This window comes from Mytilus edulis, chromosome 6, assembly GCF_963676685.1.
Source record: "Mytilus edulis chromosome 6, xbMytEdul2.2, whole genome shotgun sequence".
NCBI classification, from domain to species: domain Eukaryota; kingdom Metazoa; phylum Mollusca; class Bivalvia; order Mytilida; family Mytilidae; genus Mytilus; species Mytilus edulis.
The window spans coordinates 93,385-119,251 of NC_092349.1; the positions used below are offsets into that span (position 1 = coordinate 93,385).

Below are 25,867 nucleotides of genomic sequence, written 5' to 3' on the forward strand. Positions count from 1 at the left end.
TCACCTCTTAAGTCGCCTCTGCAATAATTACTCCACCGTAACAAGGTTCTGAATAAATCTATCCAGAGACAGAAAGACTGAGACTCCCCTCAGAAGTGTTACACAAAAAAACCTGTTAATGTCTATTTACTTAAAGGCCTCTGAAATATTCTGAAATGGAGGAAAAAAATTAATATTGCAAAAAAAAATCTTAAATCAGATTGTGAAATTCTAAGATATGAAAACTTCTTAATGTACAGGTGTAGATGAATAACATTTATATATATGTTTATAAATGTCAAAATATTACTAAATTTCTCTGTTTGACATGATGTTTAGGCTGATGGAATAATCGTGCTTACAAAACCTGCAGATTAAAAATTGTTTCGTATTTTATGGTTTGAACATGAAAATCCATTTAAATGTCATTTCTCATCACATAAGAATTTTGACAACAATTGTGCATTCAAGACTTAATTATTTAACATAAAAAATTGCTAAAGAATGAAGCAATTAAAGATTTGAATTAATTATGAATTTGTCAAAATGTTATTCTTCTTTTAAACCAAATTTATTTTTGTCTCGTTCAATTTTGCTTTTAATTATTGTTCTCCGCTTTTTATATCGTTTTGATTTTCCTGCTCATAATTCAAATGGTGTTTACATAATTTTAACAGATTTTAAAATCAATAAAACGCTCATAAAATGTAAATAACTCAGGTGTTTCAACTTGAATAGCGCTACCACCCCTTTAACTAATTCTCACACATGACAGGTAAACAGAGGTTATCGTATAATTGATAAAAGACTATAAAATGTAAACAGGGCTTAGGGTAAATAAAATAGACATCTTGTGTAGGTGTCGATAAATTGTGTACATTCTGGAAAAAAATATTTGTAAACAATATATCAATTAAATATAAACTAATGAAAAAAACAATTAGTTTGTTTTTGTATTTTTTTGGCATAACCAAACACACTGATAGATATATTGTTTAAATATTTTTTTTAAAGGATTTACAAGATTAATAGGTGGATTATATTATAAAGGTATTTAATTTCATACATGAATTCAATGCTTGTGAAAACTGATGTTTGAAAAGATGTGAACAATCTGATATACTTTTTTAATCATTTTAACAAGCATTGAAATCAATACATTGCATGAGTATTCATTTTATATGAGGCTAAATACCTTTATAAAAATGTTGTTTTTAAATCTACTTTTAAGTTATAGTTTATCAACAGACATGCCTGTAAGACATTTATATATACTAGTAGATATATACTATTATCTTTCTGCAGTGTTGGCAGCAAATTGGCAACCTCATTAATTAATTGTTATCAGAATGTAGATAAGCATTATGTATATACTGTTACATGTAGATAGTGAGTCTATTGAAGTGTTCCATCTGACATTAACCAGTTGTCTTGGCCTCATTATAGTGAGTCTATTGAAGTGTTCCATCTGACATTAACCAGTTGTCTTGGCCTCATTATAGTGAGTCTATTGAAGTGTTCCATCTGACATTAACCAGTTGTCTTGGCCTCATGAGTCTATTGAAGTGTTCCATCTGACATTAACCAGTTGTCTTGGCCTCATGAGTCTATTGAAGTGTTCCATCTGACATTAACCAGTTGTCTTGGCCTCATTATAGTGAGTATATTGAAGTGTTCCATCTGACATTAACCAGTTGTCTTGGCCTCATGAGTCTATTGAAGTGTTCCATCTGACATTAACCAGTTGCTATTAAAGTGTTCCATCTGACATTAACCAGTTGTCTTGGCCTCATTATAGTGAGTCTATTGAAGTGTTCCATCTGACATTAACCAGTTGTCTTGGCCTCATTATAGTGAGTCTATTGAAGTGTTCCATCTGACATTAACCAGTTGTCTTGGCCTCATTATAGTGAGTCTATTGAAGTGTTCCATCTGTCATTAACCAGTTGTCTTGGCCTCATTATAGTGAGTCTATTGAAGTGTTCCATCTGACATGAACCAGTTGTCTTGGCCTCATTATAGTGAGTCTATTGAAGTGTTCCATCTGACATTAACCAGTTGTCTTGGCCTCATGAGTCTATTAGAGTGTTCCATCTGACATTAACCAGTTGTCTTGGCCTCATTATAGTGAGTCTATTGAAGTGTTCCATCTGACATTAACCAGTTGTCTTGGCCTCATTATAGTGAGTCTATTGAAGTGTTCCATCTGACATTAACCAGTTCTCTTGGCCTCATGAGTCTATTGAAGTGTTCCATCTGACATTAACCAGTTGTCTTGGCCTCATTATAGTGAGTATATTGAAGTGTTCCATCTGACATTAACCAGTTCTCTTGGCCTCATTATAGTGAGTCTATTGAAGTGTTCCATCTGACATTAACCAGTTGTCTTGGCCTCATGAGTCTATTGAAGTGTTCCATCTGACATTAACCAGTTGTCTTGGCCTCATGAGTCTATTGAAGTGTTCCATCTGACATTAACCAGTTGTCTTGGCCTCATGAGTCTATTGAAGTGTTCCATCTGACATTAACCAGTTGTCTTGGCCTCATGAGTCTATTGAAGTGTTTCATCTGACATTAACCAGTTGTCTTGGCCTCATTATAGTGAGTCTATTGAAGTGTTCCATCTGACATTAACCAGTTGTCTTGGCCTCATGAGTCTATTGAAGTGTTCCATCTGACATTAACCAGTTGTCTTGGCCTCATGAGTCTATTGAAGTGTTCCATCTGACATTAACCAGTTGTCTTGGCCTCATGAGTCTATTAAAGTGTTCCATCTGACATTAACCAGTTGTCTTGGCCTCATTATAGTGAGTCTATTGAAGTGTTCCATCTGACATTAACCAGTTGTCTTGGCCTCATGAGTCTATTGAAGTGTTCCATCTGACATTAACCAGTTGTCTTGGCCTCATGAGTCTATTGAAGTGTTCCATCTGACATTAACCAGTTGTCTTGGCCTCATGAGTCTATTGAAGTGTTCCATCTGACATTAACCAGTTGTCTTGGCCTCATGAGTCTATTAAAGTGTTCCATCTGACATTAACCAGTTGTATTGGCCTCATTATAGTGAGTCTATTGAAGTGTTCCATCTGACATTAACCAGTTGTCTTGGCCTCATGAGTCTATTGAAGTGTTCCATCTGACATTAACCAGTTGTCTTAGGCCTCATTTGCATGGTTCATTGACTCAAAGGTTATATTAAGTTGGCAATGCTCATGTAAGCATAAATTATAGGTCAGCTACATTTGGTCTATTGAATCATTGCAATGTTCATGTCCATCTAACATGTGTCACCTGACCTTGACCTCATTTTTATTGTTCAATGATCAACATAAATCTTTTGTCCCTTTAATTAAGGAATGACTATAATATTTTTTCTGTCTATGAAGAAATTATGCACTCTGAATAACGCGCGTAGCGGGTTATTTAACAGTGTGCACCACATTTTTTTATGTTATTTCGAAAAGAGGGACGAAAGATACCAAAGGGACAGTCAAACTCATAAATCTAAAACAAACTGACAACGCCATGGCTAAAAATGAAAAGGACAAACAAACAAGAGCACACACGACACAACATAGAAAACTAAAGAATAAACAACACGAGCCCCACCAAAAAACTAGGGGTGATCTCAGACAGTCATTTCTTATAATTTTAATTCTAAATTCCAATTTACTAAATTCCAATTTAGACCATTAAAAACCATGAAAAAACGTTGATGACGTCAGGGTCACATGACTAAATTATTTCTATGGGCAGATAGCAAAATAACGTCAGCCAATCAGAAGACACGTTACATTCAAAATAAATTATGGTAGTTTAACTCTCAATTACTGTGTAACCTTTGTTAAAATAAACATGACCATCATATAGATATCACCTGACCTAATACATCTCATTTTATATGGTTCAGTGACCTAATACATCTCATTTTATATGGTTCAGTGATTTTATTTCATACTTTGCTTTTGAGCCATGATCAGTTTTTCAGTAACATTAGGCCTCTAAATTGTAAATAATTAATTGTTACAGTTAGTTTATCTGTCTGACCCTTGAACTCTACCTCATTTATATTGTTAAGTGACCAAAGTTGATTACTTAAAGGTTATGTCTCAGTAAATGACTAATAATTTCAGTGTGTAATGTGCTGATTGGATTATTCTGACCAACCTCAATTTCATGGTTCATCGATTATGTTTATTTTCTTGATGCATGCACTAAGACTTTAATCTCAAAGACTCTCAGAGATGATTATACAGATAAGACAATTTAATCTGTTGGAGCAGATGAGACATTTTAATCTGTTGGAGCAGATGAGACATTTTGCATCAGTTATAAAGCTTAAGTAAAGACAAAAGTTACTATTTAAAGGGTTAATTCTAAATGGAAAAGAAATACTGTGAATTCATTATTATTGGTTTGATACTAATTTTTGATAGATTTTGTGGATACAGTCTTACCATGAACCAGGAACTCAAATGTTCAACAAACTGTGAATTTTCTAATTGAAAATTATATGTAGACAGCTGAAGGACACCTACGGGTTCAGGAATTCTCACTACATTGAAGACCCACTGGTGGCCTTCGGCTGTTGTCTGCTCTATGATCGGGTTGTTGTCCCTTTGACACATTCCACATTTCCTTTCTCAATTTTATTTTGCAAAACCACAAAATCGAATATCCATGGAAATGCAGACTTTCATCAATGAACGATAAATTAATACCCAAAAAATAAATGAATCCAGGTTGCGGTATCTATGAAATTTTATTTTTCCATCAAATATAAACAAACAATTAAATGTTTAAAATGCATTTTTGATAAATTTCATTTAAAAGGAAACTATTTCAACCATATTTGGCCTATTTGTTAATTGAATAGTGGGTCGTTACTGTAAATCATGTCATTTTATTAGGTTCAGTAGGATATCGCTTTCAGTGGAGTAATAATTGCAATTTCATCTGTAAATTGAATTTGCCTTGTGCAACAGATATCCATATCCATTTATGATAATTACAAGACTGTTAGTGTTACATAAACCTTAAACTTATCCAATATAGTTATGCACACCATGTTTAAATCAGCCATATCCATTAGAGTGCTATTGTTACATAAACTGTAAGCTTGACCATAATCACACCATTTATTAATCAGTTCATGAATTTATTAAAAAAGGACCCTAAAAGGTTGTTCAAACAGACAGTAGAGTTGTCAGATCTTTGTAAGAGACTGATGATCTGTTTTGTAATCAGATTGTGATTATACTCAGTGCACATTTTATTTGCAGTTTTTTTAAGAGCTCAGTGAAGTTGACTGACCATGATATACACACTTATGTCTGTTGTGAAGAAGTGTGTTATGCTATCAGTTTTCTAGATGGGTTTTTGGAAAATGACGCAGTCATTGTTCCATAACTGCCGACCTGAACTTCATAACATTTCTCTGCCTACCGCGCTTGGTTTCGTATTTACTATTTTCCATACAAACTGGAATCTGCTTGTGTTATCATTATGCATGATCATTGTGTAGTTATCAGCCAGGAACCAGTTTACACTCGGTTTCATAATTTACTATACAAACAAACTGGTTCCTGCTTGTATTCCACTACACTCGAACAAAGTGTTGTAGTTTGACGGGAACCAGTTTAGAATTTGTAAACTACAAAACGTAATCGGTTATTGTTCATTCCGTTTTGGTGTTTCATACCAACTTATATGGTTTGAATAAGCTTAAGACCCTTCAAACATTAATGTGATAGGTATATTAAAGACTGTTTTACAAAAGGATGGAACTGTTTTACTTTCAAAGTCGTACTATAGTGATATCTGTCATGTACGGATTTCCACTCTCACCGGTTAATTTCTTCTTTTACACGTGATTTTGAAACTTCCTGTTTAAACATCGCAAGTTTCAAAATTGTTATTTGAGTGAATTAAACTTATTTTAACAATCATGAAGCGTTCCAGAATCATTTTCAAGCAGTTTCTTCTTCTCTTTGATGATGGAAAATAGGTTTTCTCAAGAAAATACCGCAAACGATCGCAGAGGAATTGAAACGTACAAGTTAAGTCGGCACCTGGTTAAATTGGCATCTAGTCAAATCGGCACCTATTTGACGTCAATTCGGCATCCAATAATATTTGTTATAATATTTTCTATTCAATTAATTAATAACTGTTACCAAGTACATAGTGAATATGTTGTTGTGTATTTAGGTAAATAAGGAAACCAAAGTGAATATGTTGTTGTGTATAAAGGTAAACAACGAATCCCTTACCCAACTGTTGTATTAACAATTAGACAATTATTAAAATAAAATGGAAAACTATGAGTCCCTTTCAATAAATCAAACTTTCATGCCAAATAATTAGCAAATTTAAGGTGTTTTTTCAGTAAAATTTAAACAGCATTAAACCAACAATCCTGTAAAATGCTCAACTGGTTAAAATAATGCATAAAAATATCCAATATCTCATGTATTAGTCCAAATAATTATGACGTCTTGGTAGGATATTTTTTTTTTCTGGGCGTACCAGAAAAAAATTAACATAGCCTTGCGGTCATAGGAAGGTGTCCCAGAATGAAATAAAAAAAGCCTTGCCAGACGTAATAATTATTTGGACTACTCATATATACAATATATATATAATTGAAAATACACCAAAAAAGTCATTTAGTTGAGAAAAATAAATATATACAAAATGTACATGAACACCCAAAAATGTGAAAGTTAGTATTTAACTCTTTTTGCTTAAATACTGAAAAAAATTCTGGCAAGTTGTTTTGTTGTTGCTGCAAATCAGCCATACCGGTAATGGGTTCTGAATTTGACAGTGTCCATGAAAAATAAGCTCCACATCATATAATTTTTTACCCCCATAACAATTACCAAAAATGCAAGAAATCTACATGGGGACCTTCATGACAGCTTTTGGTCATTCTCGACTAAGGGGGACCATGAAGACTTGGCATTTGAATGGTTAAAAACGGTAATAAATGAACATATTGATACTTCTATAATTCTATAATGAAAATTCAAATAAATATAATTTAAATAAGCAATGAATTAGCATGTTCACCATTCCTTGTATGGAGAGATAAAATACTTCCGATCGGGCTACACTGTACAACGTAGACACGGTTTGTAATGGTGAAAGTTCCTCCATGGTTCAATTTTCATCCATGGAGATCCCTGCGCAACCCCTTTCTTATTTTTACTCTTTTTGCTTAAAATACTGTTAAAAATATATATTTAACATGGGTGACGAATTGACTATATCAGGTGTCGATTTAACCAGGTGCTGATTTGTCCAGGTGCCAATTTAACCAGGTACCGGTTTGACTAGAATTCTTTGACAAATGTTTGAAATTACCTGAGTTTCATTATCCTTTGATAACAGTAACAAAAAGATTATTTACTTAATATTTTGTGGGAGAAGGGGGTTCAGACTGTGGTATCAGGTCTGTTCGCGCCCAATACACTTTCGCACCCTACATGTTCGCAGCTCGCACGTTCGCACCCAAGGTCCGTTCGCACTCTACTCATTCGCGCCCAATTTTAATTCAAATTCAAGTTGAATAATTCAAATTGGAAAATCATGATTGTTGTTTTAAATTGCTTTGGTGTAAATACTGAATGTATTTATAGCTTGGTATGAGTAAAACATTGAAGATTTTAAAGGAAAAACACAAAAGATAATTGTTTTTAACAGCTTGGTCCCTTTGATCTGAAACAACGAAGCAATAAAATATAGGAACTAAAATATAGCAATCCACTATTATAACCAAAACATGATAAAATGTATTCAACACACAGAAAAAAACAGTCAGAATCTCACTTCATTTTGAAACAAGTCAATGAAACAAAGTTATAGCAATACACTAACCAAAACATGATTAAGAGTTATTCAACACAAAATAAAACGTTGACAAAATACCACTTTATTTAGAAAGGATTGTTATTATTTTTAACAATACCCTATCCAAAACATGATTAAGATTTATTCAACACTTTATTTTTGAGACAATGTCAACAATTATACTTATAAGAAAACACTTGCTTACAGAGTTATTGAACACAAAACCAATTAAGATTGGGTGCGAACATGTAGGGTGTGAAAGTGAAAGGGGGCGAACATGAGTGGGCGCAAACGTGAATGGGCGCGAACGGACACGGATTCAGACTATGTACCAGTGAGAAATATACAAGCCTTTCTACGGTATTTATTTGTACAATTCAGGTAGTCTTGACCTATTCATTTGTCTTAAAAAAAACCACAGCCAGTTGTCACCTTCACTTCACACACACACATATACAAATATCAATTATATGCTTACGAGACATGTTGCATTGTTAAACTAATTAAGGTATGTGAAAATCAAGACTTGCATAAAAACTATCCCAATATTAGAGACAGTGGCGTCATTTTTCCTCAGAGCTTTCAGCTCTTTGATTTCTATGACTCATTTATAAATGTCTCCTTGAAATTTTTATACCCCACATTGCAATAAAAACTGTGAAGACTATAAAAAACAACACACGTTGATAAGTGGCATTTTATATCTAGAACCATTCTGTAGAATAACAGTTGAACATTTGTCTTTTTTCCCTTAATCCTTTCCTTAAACTTTTTCATCATAGTCCTCAATTTTTAGTTTTGTAATTTTAAAATAGGATTGGCAGGTGAATTATTGTTTATTTTTTTGTCTACCTCCTGTCTTCTATCTCAATGTTAGGGAAAGATCAGTCTCGCCTCCTGTCTTCTATCTCAATGTTAGGGAAAGATCAGTCTCGCCTTCTGTCTGTTTCACTATTAGAGATGGAGCCTTTAACTTAAACCACAGGATATAAAACACACCTATGTTTTATACATAAGAGTGTAGTATATTATGTTTAATAAAGTGTCACCGATACCCTTTGTATTGAAATATTTTTACAAGCGAAGATTAAGATCTCTTTCCACACACAAAGCTTTCAACTTTATTGAATTTAAAATGACGGATAGTATTCCCTCTGTATATATACAACGTTTTTTGATGATTTGTTCTAACAACGAATTTAAGCCTGAGTATATTGGGAAATTGGATTTAAAATGTCAGACATTATAACTGAGAGAAAATAAATGATTTTGTTTTTAGATGAATGATTGCCAGTGTAGTTTCAAACATGATGTGTATTCAAAGGAGATAAAATCACTAAAGCAAGCTGGAACAATATTATAATTGACGAAAAGATTGATTTCATATTGTGAACATTTATTTTCAAGTGGTGTCTAAGTGTTTGTATATAGATCACCTCCTACATGTAGATTAAAGGAAATTTTAACTCTATAGAATTAATAAGCTTCCTATGATAGAAAATTTAAATTATTTAGTCGCTCATTATTTTGTGGTATTTGTAAGTCATATAATGATCTTCAATCAGAAAATTTGAATTAAAGTCATTCATTATTTTGTGGTATTTGGGACTCGGTTCTTCAATCTCCGAGTACTTTGTTTATGGACTGTAACTCTTTGCCATTTTATTTTGTTTTTGGCAATGTGTACTTGTCTGCCATTTTCCGATGGTTTTTGATTGCTATCTGTTATATTTTTTCTCAAAATGATTAGTTGTGATTGATTGATTGTGCTTTAACCCTTTCCTACATAATGACGCCTTTTGACGCCACCCCCTTTACTACATAATGACGCCTTTAAATTCACGCTTGTATAGTACCTCAGTTGAAATGCTTTTGACTACAAAATGTTTGCATCAGACCTAATAAAATTTGTATCCAATATGAAAAGGATATTCATAAGAATATCTGACTTCTTTAAACCTGAGGATTTTATTTTTATAGAAAAAATCTTATGCAAATCAAGCATGTAAAACAATTATTCCATGGAGGAAAGGGTTATATGTCACTTTCAGCACTTTTTCTCTATAATTGTGGTGGTAAGATTTTTTATGGAGGAAGTCAGACTGCCCTAAATAAGAGAGAGCCATGGACCTTCAGTTGTAAAACTTACAAAAGGGACTATCAGCATTGACCAATTTCATCTTCAAAGATCAGTCAATTTTACCCTGTAATGTTTTTGGTTGATTGATTATTTAGCTCTGGTACTCTTGATTCAAGGTCAATTGACTTTACTGCTTTTGAAGAGTATATGATCCAGAACTTTTCCTAAGGGGGTGCCTGCTGACTGACTTAAAAGGGGGGGGGGGGGGCGCTCCAGTCATGCTTCAATGATTTCCTATATAATCAATCATTTTAGAGACTTTGCAATGTTAAGATGTATCTTATATTTTTTAGCACATGTACAATAGTTGAAACCCCCCCCCCAAAAAAAAAACCAAACAAACAAAAAACAAAAAAAAACAGCAACAAAAACCCAACATTTAGTTGAAACCCAAACAAACCAACCAACAACAACAAAACAAAACAAACAAAACAAAACAACAAAACAATTTTGTTATTAGTTTCCCCCTAGGTGTACTAAGTACTGTATTCAAGATGTCAATCCTTTCTTTCTTCAATTCTAAGAGACAGTCATACAGCCATTTAACATTTGCATAAAAATACAAATTGCACACGAGGGAGACATATCTCTGTGTCAAAAGTTTGTTACTAAATATATTAGTTTTATGGATGAATGGCTGCATATGGCCACTAAAGTGGACCTTTGGAAGTAATAATACACTATGGGCAGTATAATTGTTGAAAGGTATGAATCCCTCTGATGTGTTACTAAAAGAAGAAACTTCATCACTTCATCGAATCCATATGATCAAAACTTCACATGTTCTTCATTGGGAAATTTACAAAACTGCAATTGCCAGTTAAATAATGAAATTAGTTAGATAAATTATGATGACAAAATTCATAAGTAGCTAAAATATTGTATAGTATAGTATAGATCTAAATGCTTTGGCAGAAATATGAAAAAAAGGATAAAGTGCATGGAGTTTAAAAGTTCACATCATGTCGAGCCCTTTAATAGGATACTAATACTGTATTGGTTTTGCTCATTGTTGTAGGAGTCGTTGTTTGTACAAATTAATCCATTGTCCGTCTTTCACTTTTAATCATCAAGGCATGTTTCTTAAACTAGCCAGCTGATCACCAGTTAATTACCAATCAACTTTTATTGCTGTATATATACAGTGTCAGTCTAATCCCAAACACCTTCATTGATTAATCCACGCTAATTGCCCCCATATTTACCTTTGACACAGGAAATAGTAACTTCTGTTTTTCTCGGAGTTTTCCCATAACAATTTCGAGTTTCTCAGACTTTTTCTCTGTCCTTACATATATTGTAAAGAAAATGTCAACTGAAAATTTATCCAGGTTTAAATTTTCAAAAAGCGGATTAGATTTCAAATTTTAACGGGAGGGACGGAAGAGGGTCTGAAAAGCAGGAGATTTTGACTCCCGCCGGAAGAATCACATGTATGTGATTAAGTAAGGGAGCACATAGATGATTACTGCACTAATCTAACAATTTACAACATTGCCTCCTGACACACATTAATAAATTTGTATTTTCATTTTCTTTACAGAACTGTATAAAGGCTTCCACAAAACAGAATGAAAAAACAGAAACAAATGTTCTTACAGATAAACACAAGTCTTCCATTAAGAAAAAAGTCAAAAAGGTAGGTCTGGTTTATCTCTTTGTTGTGTAAACTCTCAATAGTGGGTACCAGATTGCTGTGAAAATTTGATTGCACTGGTACACTCTATCAACACACTAAACATATTTTGACTGAAATGAAGAAAGAGATCTATGGTTGAATAATGGCTCACATGTTTCAAGTGAGGTAACATATTTGATTTTTTTTCATATAAAGCAGACTTAATGCTTTGAAATTTTATTACCGTACATAATTATAGATACAACATATTGCAAAGCTTGAGAAAAGTAATTACAACCTCAAGTCAAGAGATGTATATATGGTGGTGATTGTTCCAATTTAGATGTTCAAATAGAAAGACAATTTTCTTTAAGCATCTTAGTGCTTGAATGGGTCCATGTCTGGAATACAGATAGATCTATTATTAATTACATAAAATTTAATGATAGCAGAATGATTTGGGTTGGAGACAGATCTATTTTTATCATCAACGAGAGACACCGCCAGATCTATAGGTCATATTATACAGTGTAACCTGTCAATACTGACTTGAAAGAAAGGTGTTTTGTTTACATGCATTTTTTTTCTGTTTCAAAAAAGGGGCGGATGGGGCAATTCAGTTTTTAGGAGAATCACTGAACACTGAAAGATCCTAGAAAAATAATAACAGGTGAATAACAAGATTGAACTATTTAAGAGCCCAATCACCCATTTTTCTAAACTTAAAAAAGTTAGATTTTCATGCAAGCTTATTAGCAAGCTTTATTTTAGATTTCAGATATTAGCATGATTATAGTCTAACAAGGAAAAAATAGATGAATATACGTATTGTAACCGGTGAGAAAAGAAAGCGAAAATTTGTTTCTCAAATAAACATTCTAAAAGTGGAACTTGTGCCAATGAATTCTTCAAACTTAAAACCTTTTTTTTAGTGATATAACAATGATTTATGTAATTATAATAATACATAAAATTATAACAAGCATCTCAAGCAGGTGCTACAATGCTGGTCTTGTGGGATTAAATATTTATGCAGGATGATTCATAAATAACTGTTGTAAGAAAAAAAGTTGCCAATAGCCAGGATCAAAGGTGAAATTTGTAAATTATATGCTTGGATTGCTTTATAGTTACTGAAAGGCATTATGTCAGCAATTTGATGACTGAGTTTTACAGGAAAAAAATTCTCCATCAAATTTCACTAAAGGTTGAATAAAATGTCACACCTCAATTTTATGCTATGACTGAATAATCTATTGTTTACAATCTATAAAAGATACCCAAATATAATATACTTGAATATTGGTAATAAGTTATCTATCATGCAGACTTCATTTTTTTCTGCCTGAAAGGATAATGATAAATTTATTTTTAGCATGAATTTTTGCAAAATCTTTAAAAAACCTAAAGCAAACATTTTACACATCCTTCAAATAAGAATGACCCCTTGGGCAGGATTGACGGTGAAATATTATGACATATAATTAACACTGACACTTGCTATGATGTATACATGTGTCAATTTAGATGAAAAAAATAATTGTTGCAAAGCAAATTGTTTTTTGGTCTTTTATAACAGGGGGTCCCATTACATTATGTTTTGATAACACTGGTTTATCAGTAAAAAACATCTTGTTGATATTAGATTCCATAAAATACCCAAACCTCTTGACACCTGTGTAAAAAATCTACACTCATTTATCATAAAACAGCAAGGTAATAAGAATGTAAATTATTCAGGTGTAAATAGACTGGTGACTTTTACAGGTATGATAGAGATGTTTTGTAGATCATATTAAAAACATTTTATAACTTTTTGATTGATTATAGAATATTGGTATTTAAGGCCACAGCAGCATAAAACTGTTATTCTCAGATCCGGACATCCTGGCATTTACATTTTTCAGGGGGTGATGCGAACAGGAATCCTCTAGATTTGTCATCTATTTGAAGGTGATTACTGATTATTTATATTGTCAATTATGTTTTAACCAGAGGTTATAGTATGTTAAAAATCAAAATGGAGATATTATATAGTGTCTTTAACAATATTAATAGAGTAAAATTACTATATTCAACTGGTAACAATATATATATCAATTAAATTAATTTGCATTGAAGTCTATGGAAAGTGTAGAGGATTCTTATTCGCATCACCTTTCAACATTGTTTACATTACACAAATTCTAATCATTGATTGGTCAGTTCTGAGACTTAGAAGGTTGTTTATCAATGAACTAAAAATGGAATTGGATGAAATTAAGAATAAGAATTAAAGAAGAATTATGAATATCTATTGTTCACTGACCTTGATGGGTAGGGTTTCATTTATACACAGAAACCAAACCCTGATTTTGTGAGAAAGAAAAAAAATTACATTGAAATGAAATTAAAAAAAATAACATAAATATTATTTTGAAATGGGAGAAATTTTGACTGTGACAATTTAAAATTTAAAGATTTTTTCAGGAGGGGGCTTTTTCTAGCTAGGATCCATGGCAATTAAGCATTCACATCTAAAACCTCATTCCTAGTCATCCTTGATGGAAATTATATCATTTATAAACCTACAAGATAAAAAGTTCTGTGGTAACGTAAACTAGCTGTAATACTAAAGTATGACAGAATCTAAATGCAGTTACTAAATAATGGCTGTAATTAAAATGATTAACCTGATCTGCTGAGTTTAAGATTGCAGACAAAATTAAATCACTCAAATATTTTGAAAAAAAAGATCAAGAATGGAGGGAAAGTTAATTTTAGAAATTTAATTTTAGAAAAAGGACACTCGGAGTCTCTTTGTTCTAAATTTGTATTTCTAGATTAAACGCTTTTTATCTTGTCATGAAAGTTTAGGTGTACCTCTGACTGACATTCTTGTATATATATACAGTGGGTGGCAGTAAGACATCAATAAAAAGCATATTGACCATCAGAAAGTAAACTGGACAGGTGATTGATCCATTATATGGTTAGGATATATATTGTATTTGTCATATATTTAATCATAACTAGAAATAAAAAATAAAAGATGATCAGGCTTGGTCAATTGATTGATTGATTTTTGTCACATGCTAAACCTCTAGTGAGATCTGTTTTTCTTTCTGATGTATATTTTTATTACTTGCATGAGATTGTTCACCAAAAATTAGAAAAGCAGATAAAATGTATCATATAAAAAAGAAGATGTGGTATGATTGCCAATGAGACAACTATCCACAAAAGAACAAAATGACACAGACATTAACAACTATAGGTCACGGTACGGCCTTCAACAATGAGCAAAGCCCATACCGCATAGTCAGCTATAAAAGGCCCCGATAAGACAATGTAAAACAATTCAAACAAGAAAACTAACGGCCTTATTTATGTAAAAAAAATGAACGAAAAACAAATATGTAACACATATGAATTACAGGCTCCTGACTTGGGACAGGCACATACATAAATAATGTGGCGGGGTTAAACATGTTAACTTGATCCCAACCCTTCCCCTAACCTTGGACAGTGGTATAACAGTACAATATAAGAACGAACTATAAAAATTAATTGAAAAAAGGCTTAACTCATCAGATGGACAAAAATACAAATGGACGTGGCCCGGTACTTATACATCCCGACACAAAAAGACACAATGAACAGATCTGAGAGTACTCGCAGTTATCTGACAGCTAGTTTAAAGCCACTAACAACTAATAAAAAAATCATGCAACAAATTAGATACAAGTTTAATTCAATTGGTATTAAAACAATGCATCACATTCCATCAATGATATATATCAGATACAGACCAGTAACTCCTTCTTAAGCTTTTAAAGATTATATAGGATTTTTAACATCTAAGGTAACCAGTTATATTACAGTGTATTATATACATGTACTACTATGCAGCGAACTTATACGAGGGTTTTGAATTTTTTTCTGATTTCATACAAACTGTAAAATAGCAAAAATTTCCATCAAATAAATTTCATTTCTCATAAACATCACTATTCAACTACTTAGAATCAAGAAAAATTTGTAATCAGAATCTTGCCCTTCAAATCACATAACTTAATCACCCTGAAAGTTAGTCACTTTATGGCAAAGGTTTGCATTGGAATCATTAATGCTTGGTTGTCCTGGAATAGTTTCAATTTACTCTTGTATTGCATTGGAGGTTGTTGCACTATAAATCCTGTCCGTCTGCTGTTGATTGTGGTATTGCATGGGAGGTTGTTGCACTATAAATCATTTCGTCTGCTGTTGATTGTGGTGATATTGATCATATGATCTTGTGATGATTTGTATTCACCTGGTATTAAAGGTGCAAACAGATTGCATATTATAACCACTGGGTACAAACCAAATATTATATTAATAATGTAAAGATTGTAAGACAACCACAAATAAAGACATTTTGTGATTATTCATATGTCACCTGATGTGTGATGCAATGGACAGGTGGACGTGTAATACACCTGTATCTAAATATATCAAAGGTTTATGTTACCTGGCAAAGATGTTATGAGAGGATCATTAAACAATTCTGCCTTGTAGACACTTATTAAAGATTGGAAAGTGTTACAGTGTTTGATGTCTATTACATGTTATTATATGGTGGTCTTCAAAATAAACATTTGCAGCCACAAATCTGACAATCTCATCTTAATAAAAAAATAATTATATTAATGGCATATTTTTTTAAATTGTTTATTACTGCGAAATATAGGCTCTTGTGTGAAATGGGGACATTTTGAAATTGCAAATCAATCAATCATTTAAAAAAAAATCGTATAGAGCGCGACCCAATAGAATTTAACAATAAAAATTATTTGACTGTTAACCAAACTCTCAATATGGTTCTATCACATATTTGTCCTTGTCAGTTGAAGTCTTGCAGACTTTGTGGTCAGGATATGGTTTTGCCAAGTAAATATAAATTTGGTCATCTGATGTCCAACAGAGCTTCTCATGCATGGTCAATTAGAGTTCTTGCAGTTGTTGTCATGGTTAATTTATGTCGTTCAGTGCTAATGTGATGGTCATGGATGTTGGTAGTTTTTTTAGTGTTCTGTTGAATCCTGAAGTACTAATTTTTTTGAACAGATATAATATTGCTGTTCATTGGCCATTTTATCGGTAATGTCCAGTCTCAGGTAGCTCTTATGGTGGTCCATGTGTTGTAAAAGTTGTACAAATGTTCTTGCCATTTTTGCATACTGATGTATGTTATAAGACCTAATCAGAAGTATTTATCTGTCTTTATTTACGGTTCTTCAATAATTTTGGACCCTGGAGCAGACCATAAAGTCCTTCAATATCACTATAGTATTTATTTATTGGTTATAAAACAACTATGATGTTCTATAAATTCCTGATGATTTTAAGATTTAGTGAAATTGATTTTGTATTTATCAGACTTGTCCACACACTTTAATCTGATAAATATACATGATAACATACACCTGTATAGCTTAGTCAGAGTTTGTAAAAAAATAATCTTATTACTGGCTCATTGTATACATCTGTCTAAACAAGATAGGCCAAACAAATTATATTATGACAGACAGATTTGTTAATTATAATAATGTTCTGTTAATCTGTTTATAAAAACTGGGTTTTAGTAAATGCTATTTGAAATTGAATTAGTGATATTTGTAATTTTTTTAACATAATGTGTATTTGATAGGTTAGATATATATATTGTTTGTATTGCTTGACCCTTATGGGTGTAATTTTGCAATAAAGATTATAATATAAATAGTTAGATAATTATGAACAATTAGGCCTCTGCATTACTAATAAATAGAGTCCCCTTACACAAGTATTGTAAATAATTTTAAAAAGAAATTAAGTAATGTAAAAGTGAAAATTTCTTGATATTTTTACTAATTGGATGCAGGCATATATGATTCTTAAAGTATAATATAAGTTTATTGAAAATTTTTGAAGAGAGGTCTGCTCCCTGAGTCATGAGGCACCTATAAATTTTAAGACCAATGTTTACCCTATAATGTGTGATATGATGACTGAAACTAAACTATTATGTCATAATTTTTCTTAAAATTTCTAGATTTTCTTAGAAATTTAACAAAAAGATCTTTGAATAAGTAATTTAGAAAAAGATTCAAAATATCACTTAAGTATGAGGAAGAAGTTAAAATTCTCCTTCAGAAATGGTGAAATCTTAATTGAGGAAAAAATTGCAAAACAAACCATAAATCTGATGTAATTTGAATGACTACCATCTGCTACAAGAGGTTCAAGGCAATCATTTTGTTTATATTTAATTACTGCAAACTTTCAACACCTCAAGTGCTACTATTAGTATTACATACATTTTTGTGCAAAAAATGTACATATTTTCAGGTCATGCATATTTTCAAAGTCTATCTATTTATTTATGCATGTTGTAAATGTTTGAGTATTTTCTTTGAAAAAAATGTTCAAGGATGTTTTTATAAACTGTAAGTGTTATTTGTATTAGATGCAAGCTTGAATCACATGGTCTGGTGGAATATCATGGTTGGAAATCACATGACTTTCATCACATGACCATGGAATTTGTTGAGGCCGAGGCCACAGGTCAGGGTATTTAAATACAGTCATTCAAAGATTGCATTGTGCTTTTGTGTATTAAGTAATAAGCTAAATTAGGGTTAAATGCTTAGTTAATTGTGGGTTAAGCAAATTTTCCTAGACTCGTGTTATGTAAGAACATATTTATCAAACAAGGAAAAAGTTGATGAAATTCAGACCTTTTTTTTGGCCCCTTAAATCCTTTATAATGGGGTAATTTGGGCTGACACACCTTCCTGCCCTCCACTTGAATGTGATTCATCATTTAATATAAAAAAGAAGAAAGGAAAAAGAAGATTTTTCATAATTCAATTTTTTTATCAGTTCAACCACGAACAATTATTAAGTTGTATATATCCTAGAAGCATGTTGCATCTGATATGCATATTACGCCATTTAAGTTCAAGGTAAACTGCATTACAATTCATAATTGATAGAAACAAGTAGCTGTGTCAGACACTTTACAGAAGTGAATGATTTCCACTATTTTAGCTTTGATTGATTAATCAACAAATCCTAACAATTTGTAAAATACATCTTTGTGTAATTAAGTTCAGCGGGAAACATAATGAGAAATTGTGTCCTTCGTTACACAATCTGTTATGAGATCAGCCCTACTCCAGGTTATAAAAGACAGGCAAATGAGCATTGTATTGATCATACATTATAAGCTTGTGATCTTTAAGTTACACATAAAGACATGTCTCTCTCATGGTATAGTGAACAGAATGTATAATGCATATGTTATTGTATTTTTATTTACGTAAGGACAAGTTTTAAGGATAAAGATCGGTAATTTTGATTATTGATCTTCCTGTTAACAAGTCTGAATTATGTGGGTTTTTTTTCTCATCAAGTTTATTTTACCATTACTTTAGCATTATACAGATCTTACTGTCAGATACAGTACTACTGTTAATAGAGATTTTTTTTTTAGATGTTTTATCATTTTGGGAAAAAACCTTTCCTGTGAATTTTGCTTTAATAAGATTCCACCAATCTGAGGGAGGTTTTTCCACCATTAGTCAGCCTGATATAATCCTCTGTTCAGATCAAAATGTTAAAAAGTAGAACTTTGTGAGACTTTAATTTTTCGCTTATTCTCTGATTTTAGAAAAAATAGATCATATCACAAAAAATATGACCACAAAGATAATAGATTTACTTAAAAAGCTGTAACTTAAATATGTAAATTTCGATTTTTTCAAATGTTTTTATAAGGTTTGAATTGTGACAGGATAAATTTTATCAAAAATATAAACTTGCATGTCAAAGTTTTTTTGAAATCTCAATAGTTAATCTCCCATGTTTGTCATTTGTTCAACAATCCAAATAATTAATAGTTACAAACTTAATTACAGATTTTATACCCATTAATTCTAAATTACAGATTTTACAGTGGTTAATTGATCTTAGAAGTGGTATAATTTAATCATCAAGCTCATCTTCCATTGCTATAAATTGATAAGTGCCACTTAGTTTGTTAATGTGTGACTTTTTCATACTAATTCTTCTGATTTTTTTGTACTTAAATGTTCTGCCTTTTTTGGACAAGAAGTCTATAGGATTTTCAATATTTTATAATTGTAATTAAGTTGGTAGTGATAAAAAAGAGGGACAAAAGATACCAGAGAGACAGTCAAACACATAGATTGAAAATAAAACTGAGAACATGTAGATTCTGCCTGAATCTATAAATCTTACAAAAGGAAAATGTTTAAGTTTAAAATAGAAGTAATTGGGAGTTTAAGTAGAAATGGCGCTGATTTGTCAATTAAGGTTCATTGTCAATAGAAATTTTATAATATTTGTTATTTTTATAGAAGAGTTCAACCTGGTTTTTTCTAGCAGTTTTAATTATATATTTACATGACAAAAGTGGCTTCATCGCTTTCATACGGATCTGTAAGAAAGAAATACACTAGACATCAATACCGTTAACGAAACAATATTTAGATAGGAAATCAACTCTGTTACTGTGTCATATCAACAGACAAGCGGTAGAAACAACTCTGCAATCCATTATTACGGAACTTTGATTGGCATTTCTCCGTAGAAGAAGACAAAGAAACCCATGAATCTGTTTAGTCGTTATTTCTAGAGATCAACATCGGGGATCAATATCGTAGAAATTTGATCTAAATCCCCAATGTTAATGGTATAAGCTTATAACTGTAAGATCAATTATTGAAGAGCAATTAATATCTAAAGGGGCATTGTGTTGTCAGAGTATTGATGTTTTTGCATGATACAAGTGGAGAGTTTTGTTAGCGTATATAACATAGTTGATTAATCGGCAAGGATAATGACTGAGAAATAGACAAGTTCATCACAAGTTCTATTGATACTGTATTATAAGTACAGAGGATAAATGTTGCGGATCTTTATTAATATTCTTACATCACTTAGGAATTTGATAAATGTTTTAAGTACATGTTAAGACAGTTCTGTATGGCCTTGTAAAGATTTAAAGTAGACAAAAAACCTAAGTAGTAATAGGCACTTAATAGGACGTTAAAGGGCCTCACCCCATACGCAAAACCCAACACCCCTAGATTGATTGAATCATTCTGTTGAATAGGCAAGCTCATCACGTCGGTAAAGTTCTATTGATACTATAGTGTAGTGGATAAATATCTCAGATCTTTATTAATATATATTCTTACATCAATTGTATGTATAGGGCTTAGGACAAAACATTTCTCTTTTAAGATTTTGATAAATGTCTTAAGTACATGTAAAGTCAGTTCTAATAGTATACTATATACAGCCTTGTGAAGATTTAAAGCAGACAAAAAAAATCTCCATGAATAGGCAGCAACAGGCACTTAACACAGTACATGGGTGTTTTGAAATATATTATACTGTAAGGCCAAAATTAAAATTATGTTTGTTTCCCCTCCCCCACCCGGGTCAAAAATAAGCACCCAGGTCAAAAAATTATTTTCCACCAAAAACTCAAAAAATATTTTTCATTCCTGAAAATAATTCGTTTCCATTTTTGAAAACAGAAAAGTGCTTGCAAGCAAAATGATCGATAGTCTTAATAAATACACTCAAATTGAGCACAAAAAACTGATGTGGCCTCGACTGGAGAAGTCAAACCATTCATGTGACCATGCTATGACATCCAGTAAAAAAAAAAAATAACCTGCCTTCCTGGTCAGTTTACCAAGGGTAGACCTGGCGGATGGAAAACAGACATTCTTTTAAATGTGGCCTAATAGGGCAAAAACACATTAAACTTTATTAAAGACAAAACTGGATATCTGATTTCTCAGAATTCTATACTAATAAGGAGATTTGGTTTGATACAGCCAATGAGAAAACTTATCCACCAAAGTTTAAATGAAGTGGATTTACGCAATTATAGGCAACAGTACACCTTCAACAATGAGTGATCAGTCCATAAGTCCATACTGTATACCTTCAACAATGAGTCCATAAGTCCATACTGTACACCTTCAACAATGAGTCCATAAGTCCATACTATACTGTAATACAGTCAGCTTATTAGAATGCTCTGACATGAAAGTTTTTTTTTGTACATAACTGAGAAATTAATATTTTTATGATCAAATGTTTGAATTTGGGGTTCAACTTTATTCATGACATCCATTGGTACCTTTAACAAATAACATAAATCCACAGTCATAATTCACCAAAGAATACACACAGATTATTATACTGAAAACCAGCTTAAAGTCACTTTGTATGTTGATATTGAGATATGGTATCTTATGTAATCATAGCAATAGGTTCACTCATATAATTTAAAATAAATAAAATAAAAAATCAATTTTATATAAATATCGAAAGGGTCACCGTGCCTGTTAGTATCAGAACTATTCTTGTCTTATTTATATACATATATACAATATGAGTCAGTTTAGAACAGAAATTAGGAGCAGAGTTGTACAAGAAAAATAGAGCAATTTAGCACATAAATATGTTATGTTCGTTTGAACATCGTGAATTTAAAGAACATAATGGTATCTAACACTTTAATATTATGTAATCATAGCAATAGGTTCACTCATATAATTTAAAATAAATAAGATAAAAAATCAATTTTATATAAACATTGAATTACTTTTAAATGAATTATGAGATACAAGAATTTGTGGATTCTCCAGCTAAGTTATTAACTTATTATCATATTATATAATATTGATATTTTCCTGTAATATTTATATATCACATTATGTTATGATAATGTCTAATTTTGAGTTATAAGTAATATGTTTTTTCCTTGTAAATGAACTAACAATCAAAGGAAACCGTTGTAGATTTCTTACTTGGTTTACAGAATACTTCCTGCAGTTTTAAGATATTCTTGTAAAACTTAACTTGGTGGAATGTAAATTTACAAGAATGACTACTTAATTAACTAGAAAGACTTACTAAAAGTTAAATAAACAAGTGTACAAGCATACTCAATCTTTTTATTAGTTATAATTTATCTGTTATTTAGAAATGCTATAACATATATTCACATTAGATACTGTAAATTGAAAACTTATTGTGATGTGTTTAGTAATTACAAAAGTATCGGAGCTTAATCTGCAATGATTATAACTTGCTTTCATAATTTTAGTGGTGATTTTCATTCGAACAGCTAGATGAACAAAAGACCACAAAAAATTACACAAAAACTGGAGCAAGTTACAAGCCCATATTATTTCCGTTGTGTTAAATATATGTACACGCAGGTTCTGATCCTGCCTGGAATTAAATGTATATGATTTTATAGAATGAAGATAATAACATCTGTCTGAACTCATGATGTATTGTGTTATGTGTTCATGTTATGCTGCCCATCAAGGGCCCTTGATTGGAATAATAAAATATTCTTATTCTTATTCTTATTCTTATTCTATTCTTATTCTTATTCTTATTCTTATTATTATTCTTATTCTTATTCTTATTCTTATTCTTATTCTTATTCTTATTCTATGTACAATCAAAATTATCTTCTTTTTTTTTCGACCATGAACTTAGATAATTTTTCTTGTAAGAGTATAAGAATTGTTGCCATTTTTGTTTGATCTTCTTTAATAGACTAGGTACTTATGAATAATGAAATGTAAGAATAATTTCTATTTTAAGTAGTTCTGATAATAGTATAAGATATTTATAACTAAATTTGTTTGAAATTTTATATATTACATCCCACATGCATATCCGCTTGCATAATTTAACAAGGAAATACTTAGGTTATTTTTAAACAACTAATATATAAATGATATTAAACAGAGGAAATGTTGGTCAATTGTGTGCAATTAACAAGGCTATTTTATTTGTATTATTTATAATGATGTATATAATACCAACGTTTTTTTTTTTTCATTTAGGATTTTTATTTTATTATATAAATATATTAATTATGGAGGGATTTATAATTTTCAAATTGATATTAATGAAGAAAAAAAATTTACTTGTTGGTATCAACATTCAATTGCAGTATTAAAAAAGATTAAATTCACAATGATTAAATACATACACTTCAAAAGCTGAAAATACAGTCTTGAAGTTTCAAGTTATCTGGATATCGATGAATGGACTCAATTTGTTATCAGTAGTCAGCATCACACTTAAAATTTATATGGTCTGGATGGTTGTGGAAACAATCAATTCCATTTGAAGTTTAAAATTTGTCAGGTAATTTTTAGAAAATTTGACAGCTATTTAAGTTTGAGTTATCTCCCTTTGGACATAAAAGTTATCTTCATGCATAATTGGAAACTTGACAAGAATGTGCCGTGTCATTTTAATTAACAAATAAGTAATTCTTTTCATTGTTAAGAAACTGTGAAATATCACATTAACTTACAAATGTATTTATATGCAAATCACATTGGCATTGAAATTGAATTTTTCATGCAATTTCATACAACATGTACAATGGGATTAGTTTAGTGTCGTTTTGTAAATATATCAAATATCTTTTTATGAACAAGATAGACATTTTGTATAGACTTTAACTGCCTTTCTGATTTTTGTTAATGGAGTATTTTATGTTTTGTATTCACTCTGCACACAAAATTGAATCTGTAAGAAATGAACTTTTACTGGTACATTTTCATTTGATTGGAATCATCTTTCATGATTCTGCTTTTTCTCCTGCACAGAAAAAGGTTGAAAGGTCAATACAGTGGGCTTTGTTGAAGTGCAAAAGATGAAACATAAAGGGATTTTTGTGTAAGTTGATTTATGAAATTTTAAAAGTAAACCCCCTAAAAAAAAAAACCAACATTCCACTACCGGTAGTTTTGACTACAGTCATGAAGTCAATTTTAAAAAAGAATTTCGAAAAACATCCCATTAGAGATTTCTAGAACTTTGTTTAATATATATGGGTGGATGGATTGATATATATGGGTGGAGGGACTGATATATATGGGTGGAAGGATTGATGTATATGGTAGGAGGGATTGATATGTTGTAGTTGACAAATCATAAAGATATTCTGTTGGAAAGTAATAGGGAACTTTTTAGATGTAATTGGAGGGATCCTACTATAATAGTTCACAAATCATAAATATATCATGTTAAAAAGTTTTTTGATTTGATTTAAAGTTTATGGAGGTTACTTGGCATTATATAATATGTAGTAGGGATTATAGAATGACTCACAGATTGACATTTAATGTGATTTCTATTGATTTTCACACACAACATGAATAGTAAACCATTGGAGGTTTTCATGATCCATATACTATAGATAAATGGGAATTATCGGCCTTTTGGGAATGTTGACAACTCTTTTTTTTTATGGCAAACACTGTCCTTACATGTTTTTATGGCAAACACTATTCTTACGTGTTTTTAAGGTTTAAGGGGAACACTGTCCTTTCATGTTTTCATGGAGAACACTGTCCTTACATGTTTTTATGGGGAACACTGTCCTTACGTGTTTTTAAGGGGAACACTGTCCTTTCATGTTTTTATGGTGAACACTATCCTTACGTGTTTTTATGGGGAACACTGTCCTTACGTGTTTTTAAGGGGAACACTGTCCTTTCATGTTTTTATGGAGACACTATCCTTACATGATTTTATGGCAAACACTGTCCTTACATGTTTTTATGGCGAACACTGTACTTACATGTTTTTATGGCGAACACTATCCTTACATGTTTTTATGGGGAACACTGTCCTTACGTGTTTTTATGGCGAACACTGTCCTTTCATGTTTTTATGGCGAACACTATCCTTGCGTGTTTTTATGGGGAACACTGTCCTTACGTGTTTTTATGGCGAACACTATCCTTACGTGTTTTTATGGAGAACACTATCCTTACATGTTTTTATGAAGAACACTGTCCTTACGTGTTTTTATGGCAAACACTATCCTTACGTGTTTTTATGGAGAACACTGTCAGTACATGTTTTTATGGCAAACACTGTCCTTGCGTGTTTTGAAACAATGTATTTTGAATGCATGTATAAAAAGACGTTGAATGAAAATTTTCAAGTTGAATTATATCTTTATAGTCTCTTAAAGTACTTATTTCTTAGATTTTACAAATAAAAGTATATTGACTGTTACAAAATATACTTCACTGTTCTAAAATAAATATAATCACTGTCACTAGATGCATGTACCAGGAAGTTCTCTCACTTACTTTATATATCTACACATTAAAAATTGGAAAAGTAACTTGATTAATTTAGTAGTCAATTGTTAATTAAATGATGGCTTGATACTCATC

The 25,867-nt window shown here is 31.4% G+C and overlaps 1 protein-coding gene across 4 annotated transcripts in view; it reads left to right on the forward strand.

Moving 5' to 3' along the window:
* LOC139526877 (autism susceptibility gene 2 protein-like) overlaps nucleotides 1–25,867 on the forward strand; it is a 133,368-nt gene that overhangs the window by 30,222 nt on the left and 77,279 nt on the right. For all 4 annotated transcript variants that reach the window (XM_071322011.1, XM_071322010.1, XM_071322012.1 and 1 more), the window contains exon 2: nucleotides 11,517–11,612. In XM_071322011.1, coding sequence (XP_071178112.1) covers nucleotides 11,517–11,612 — 96 coding nt within the window. The remainder of the gene's footprint in view (nucleotides 1–11,516; nucleotides 11,613–25,867) is intronic.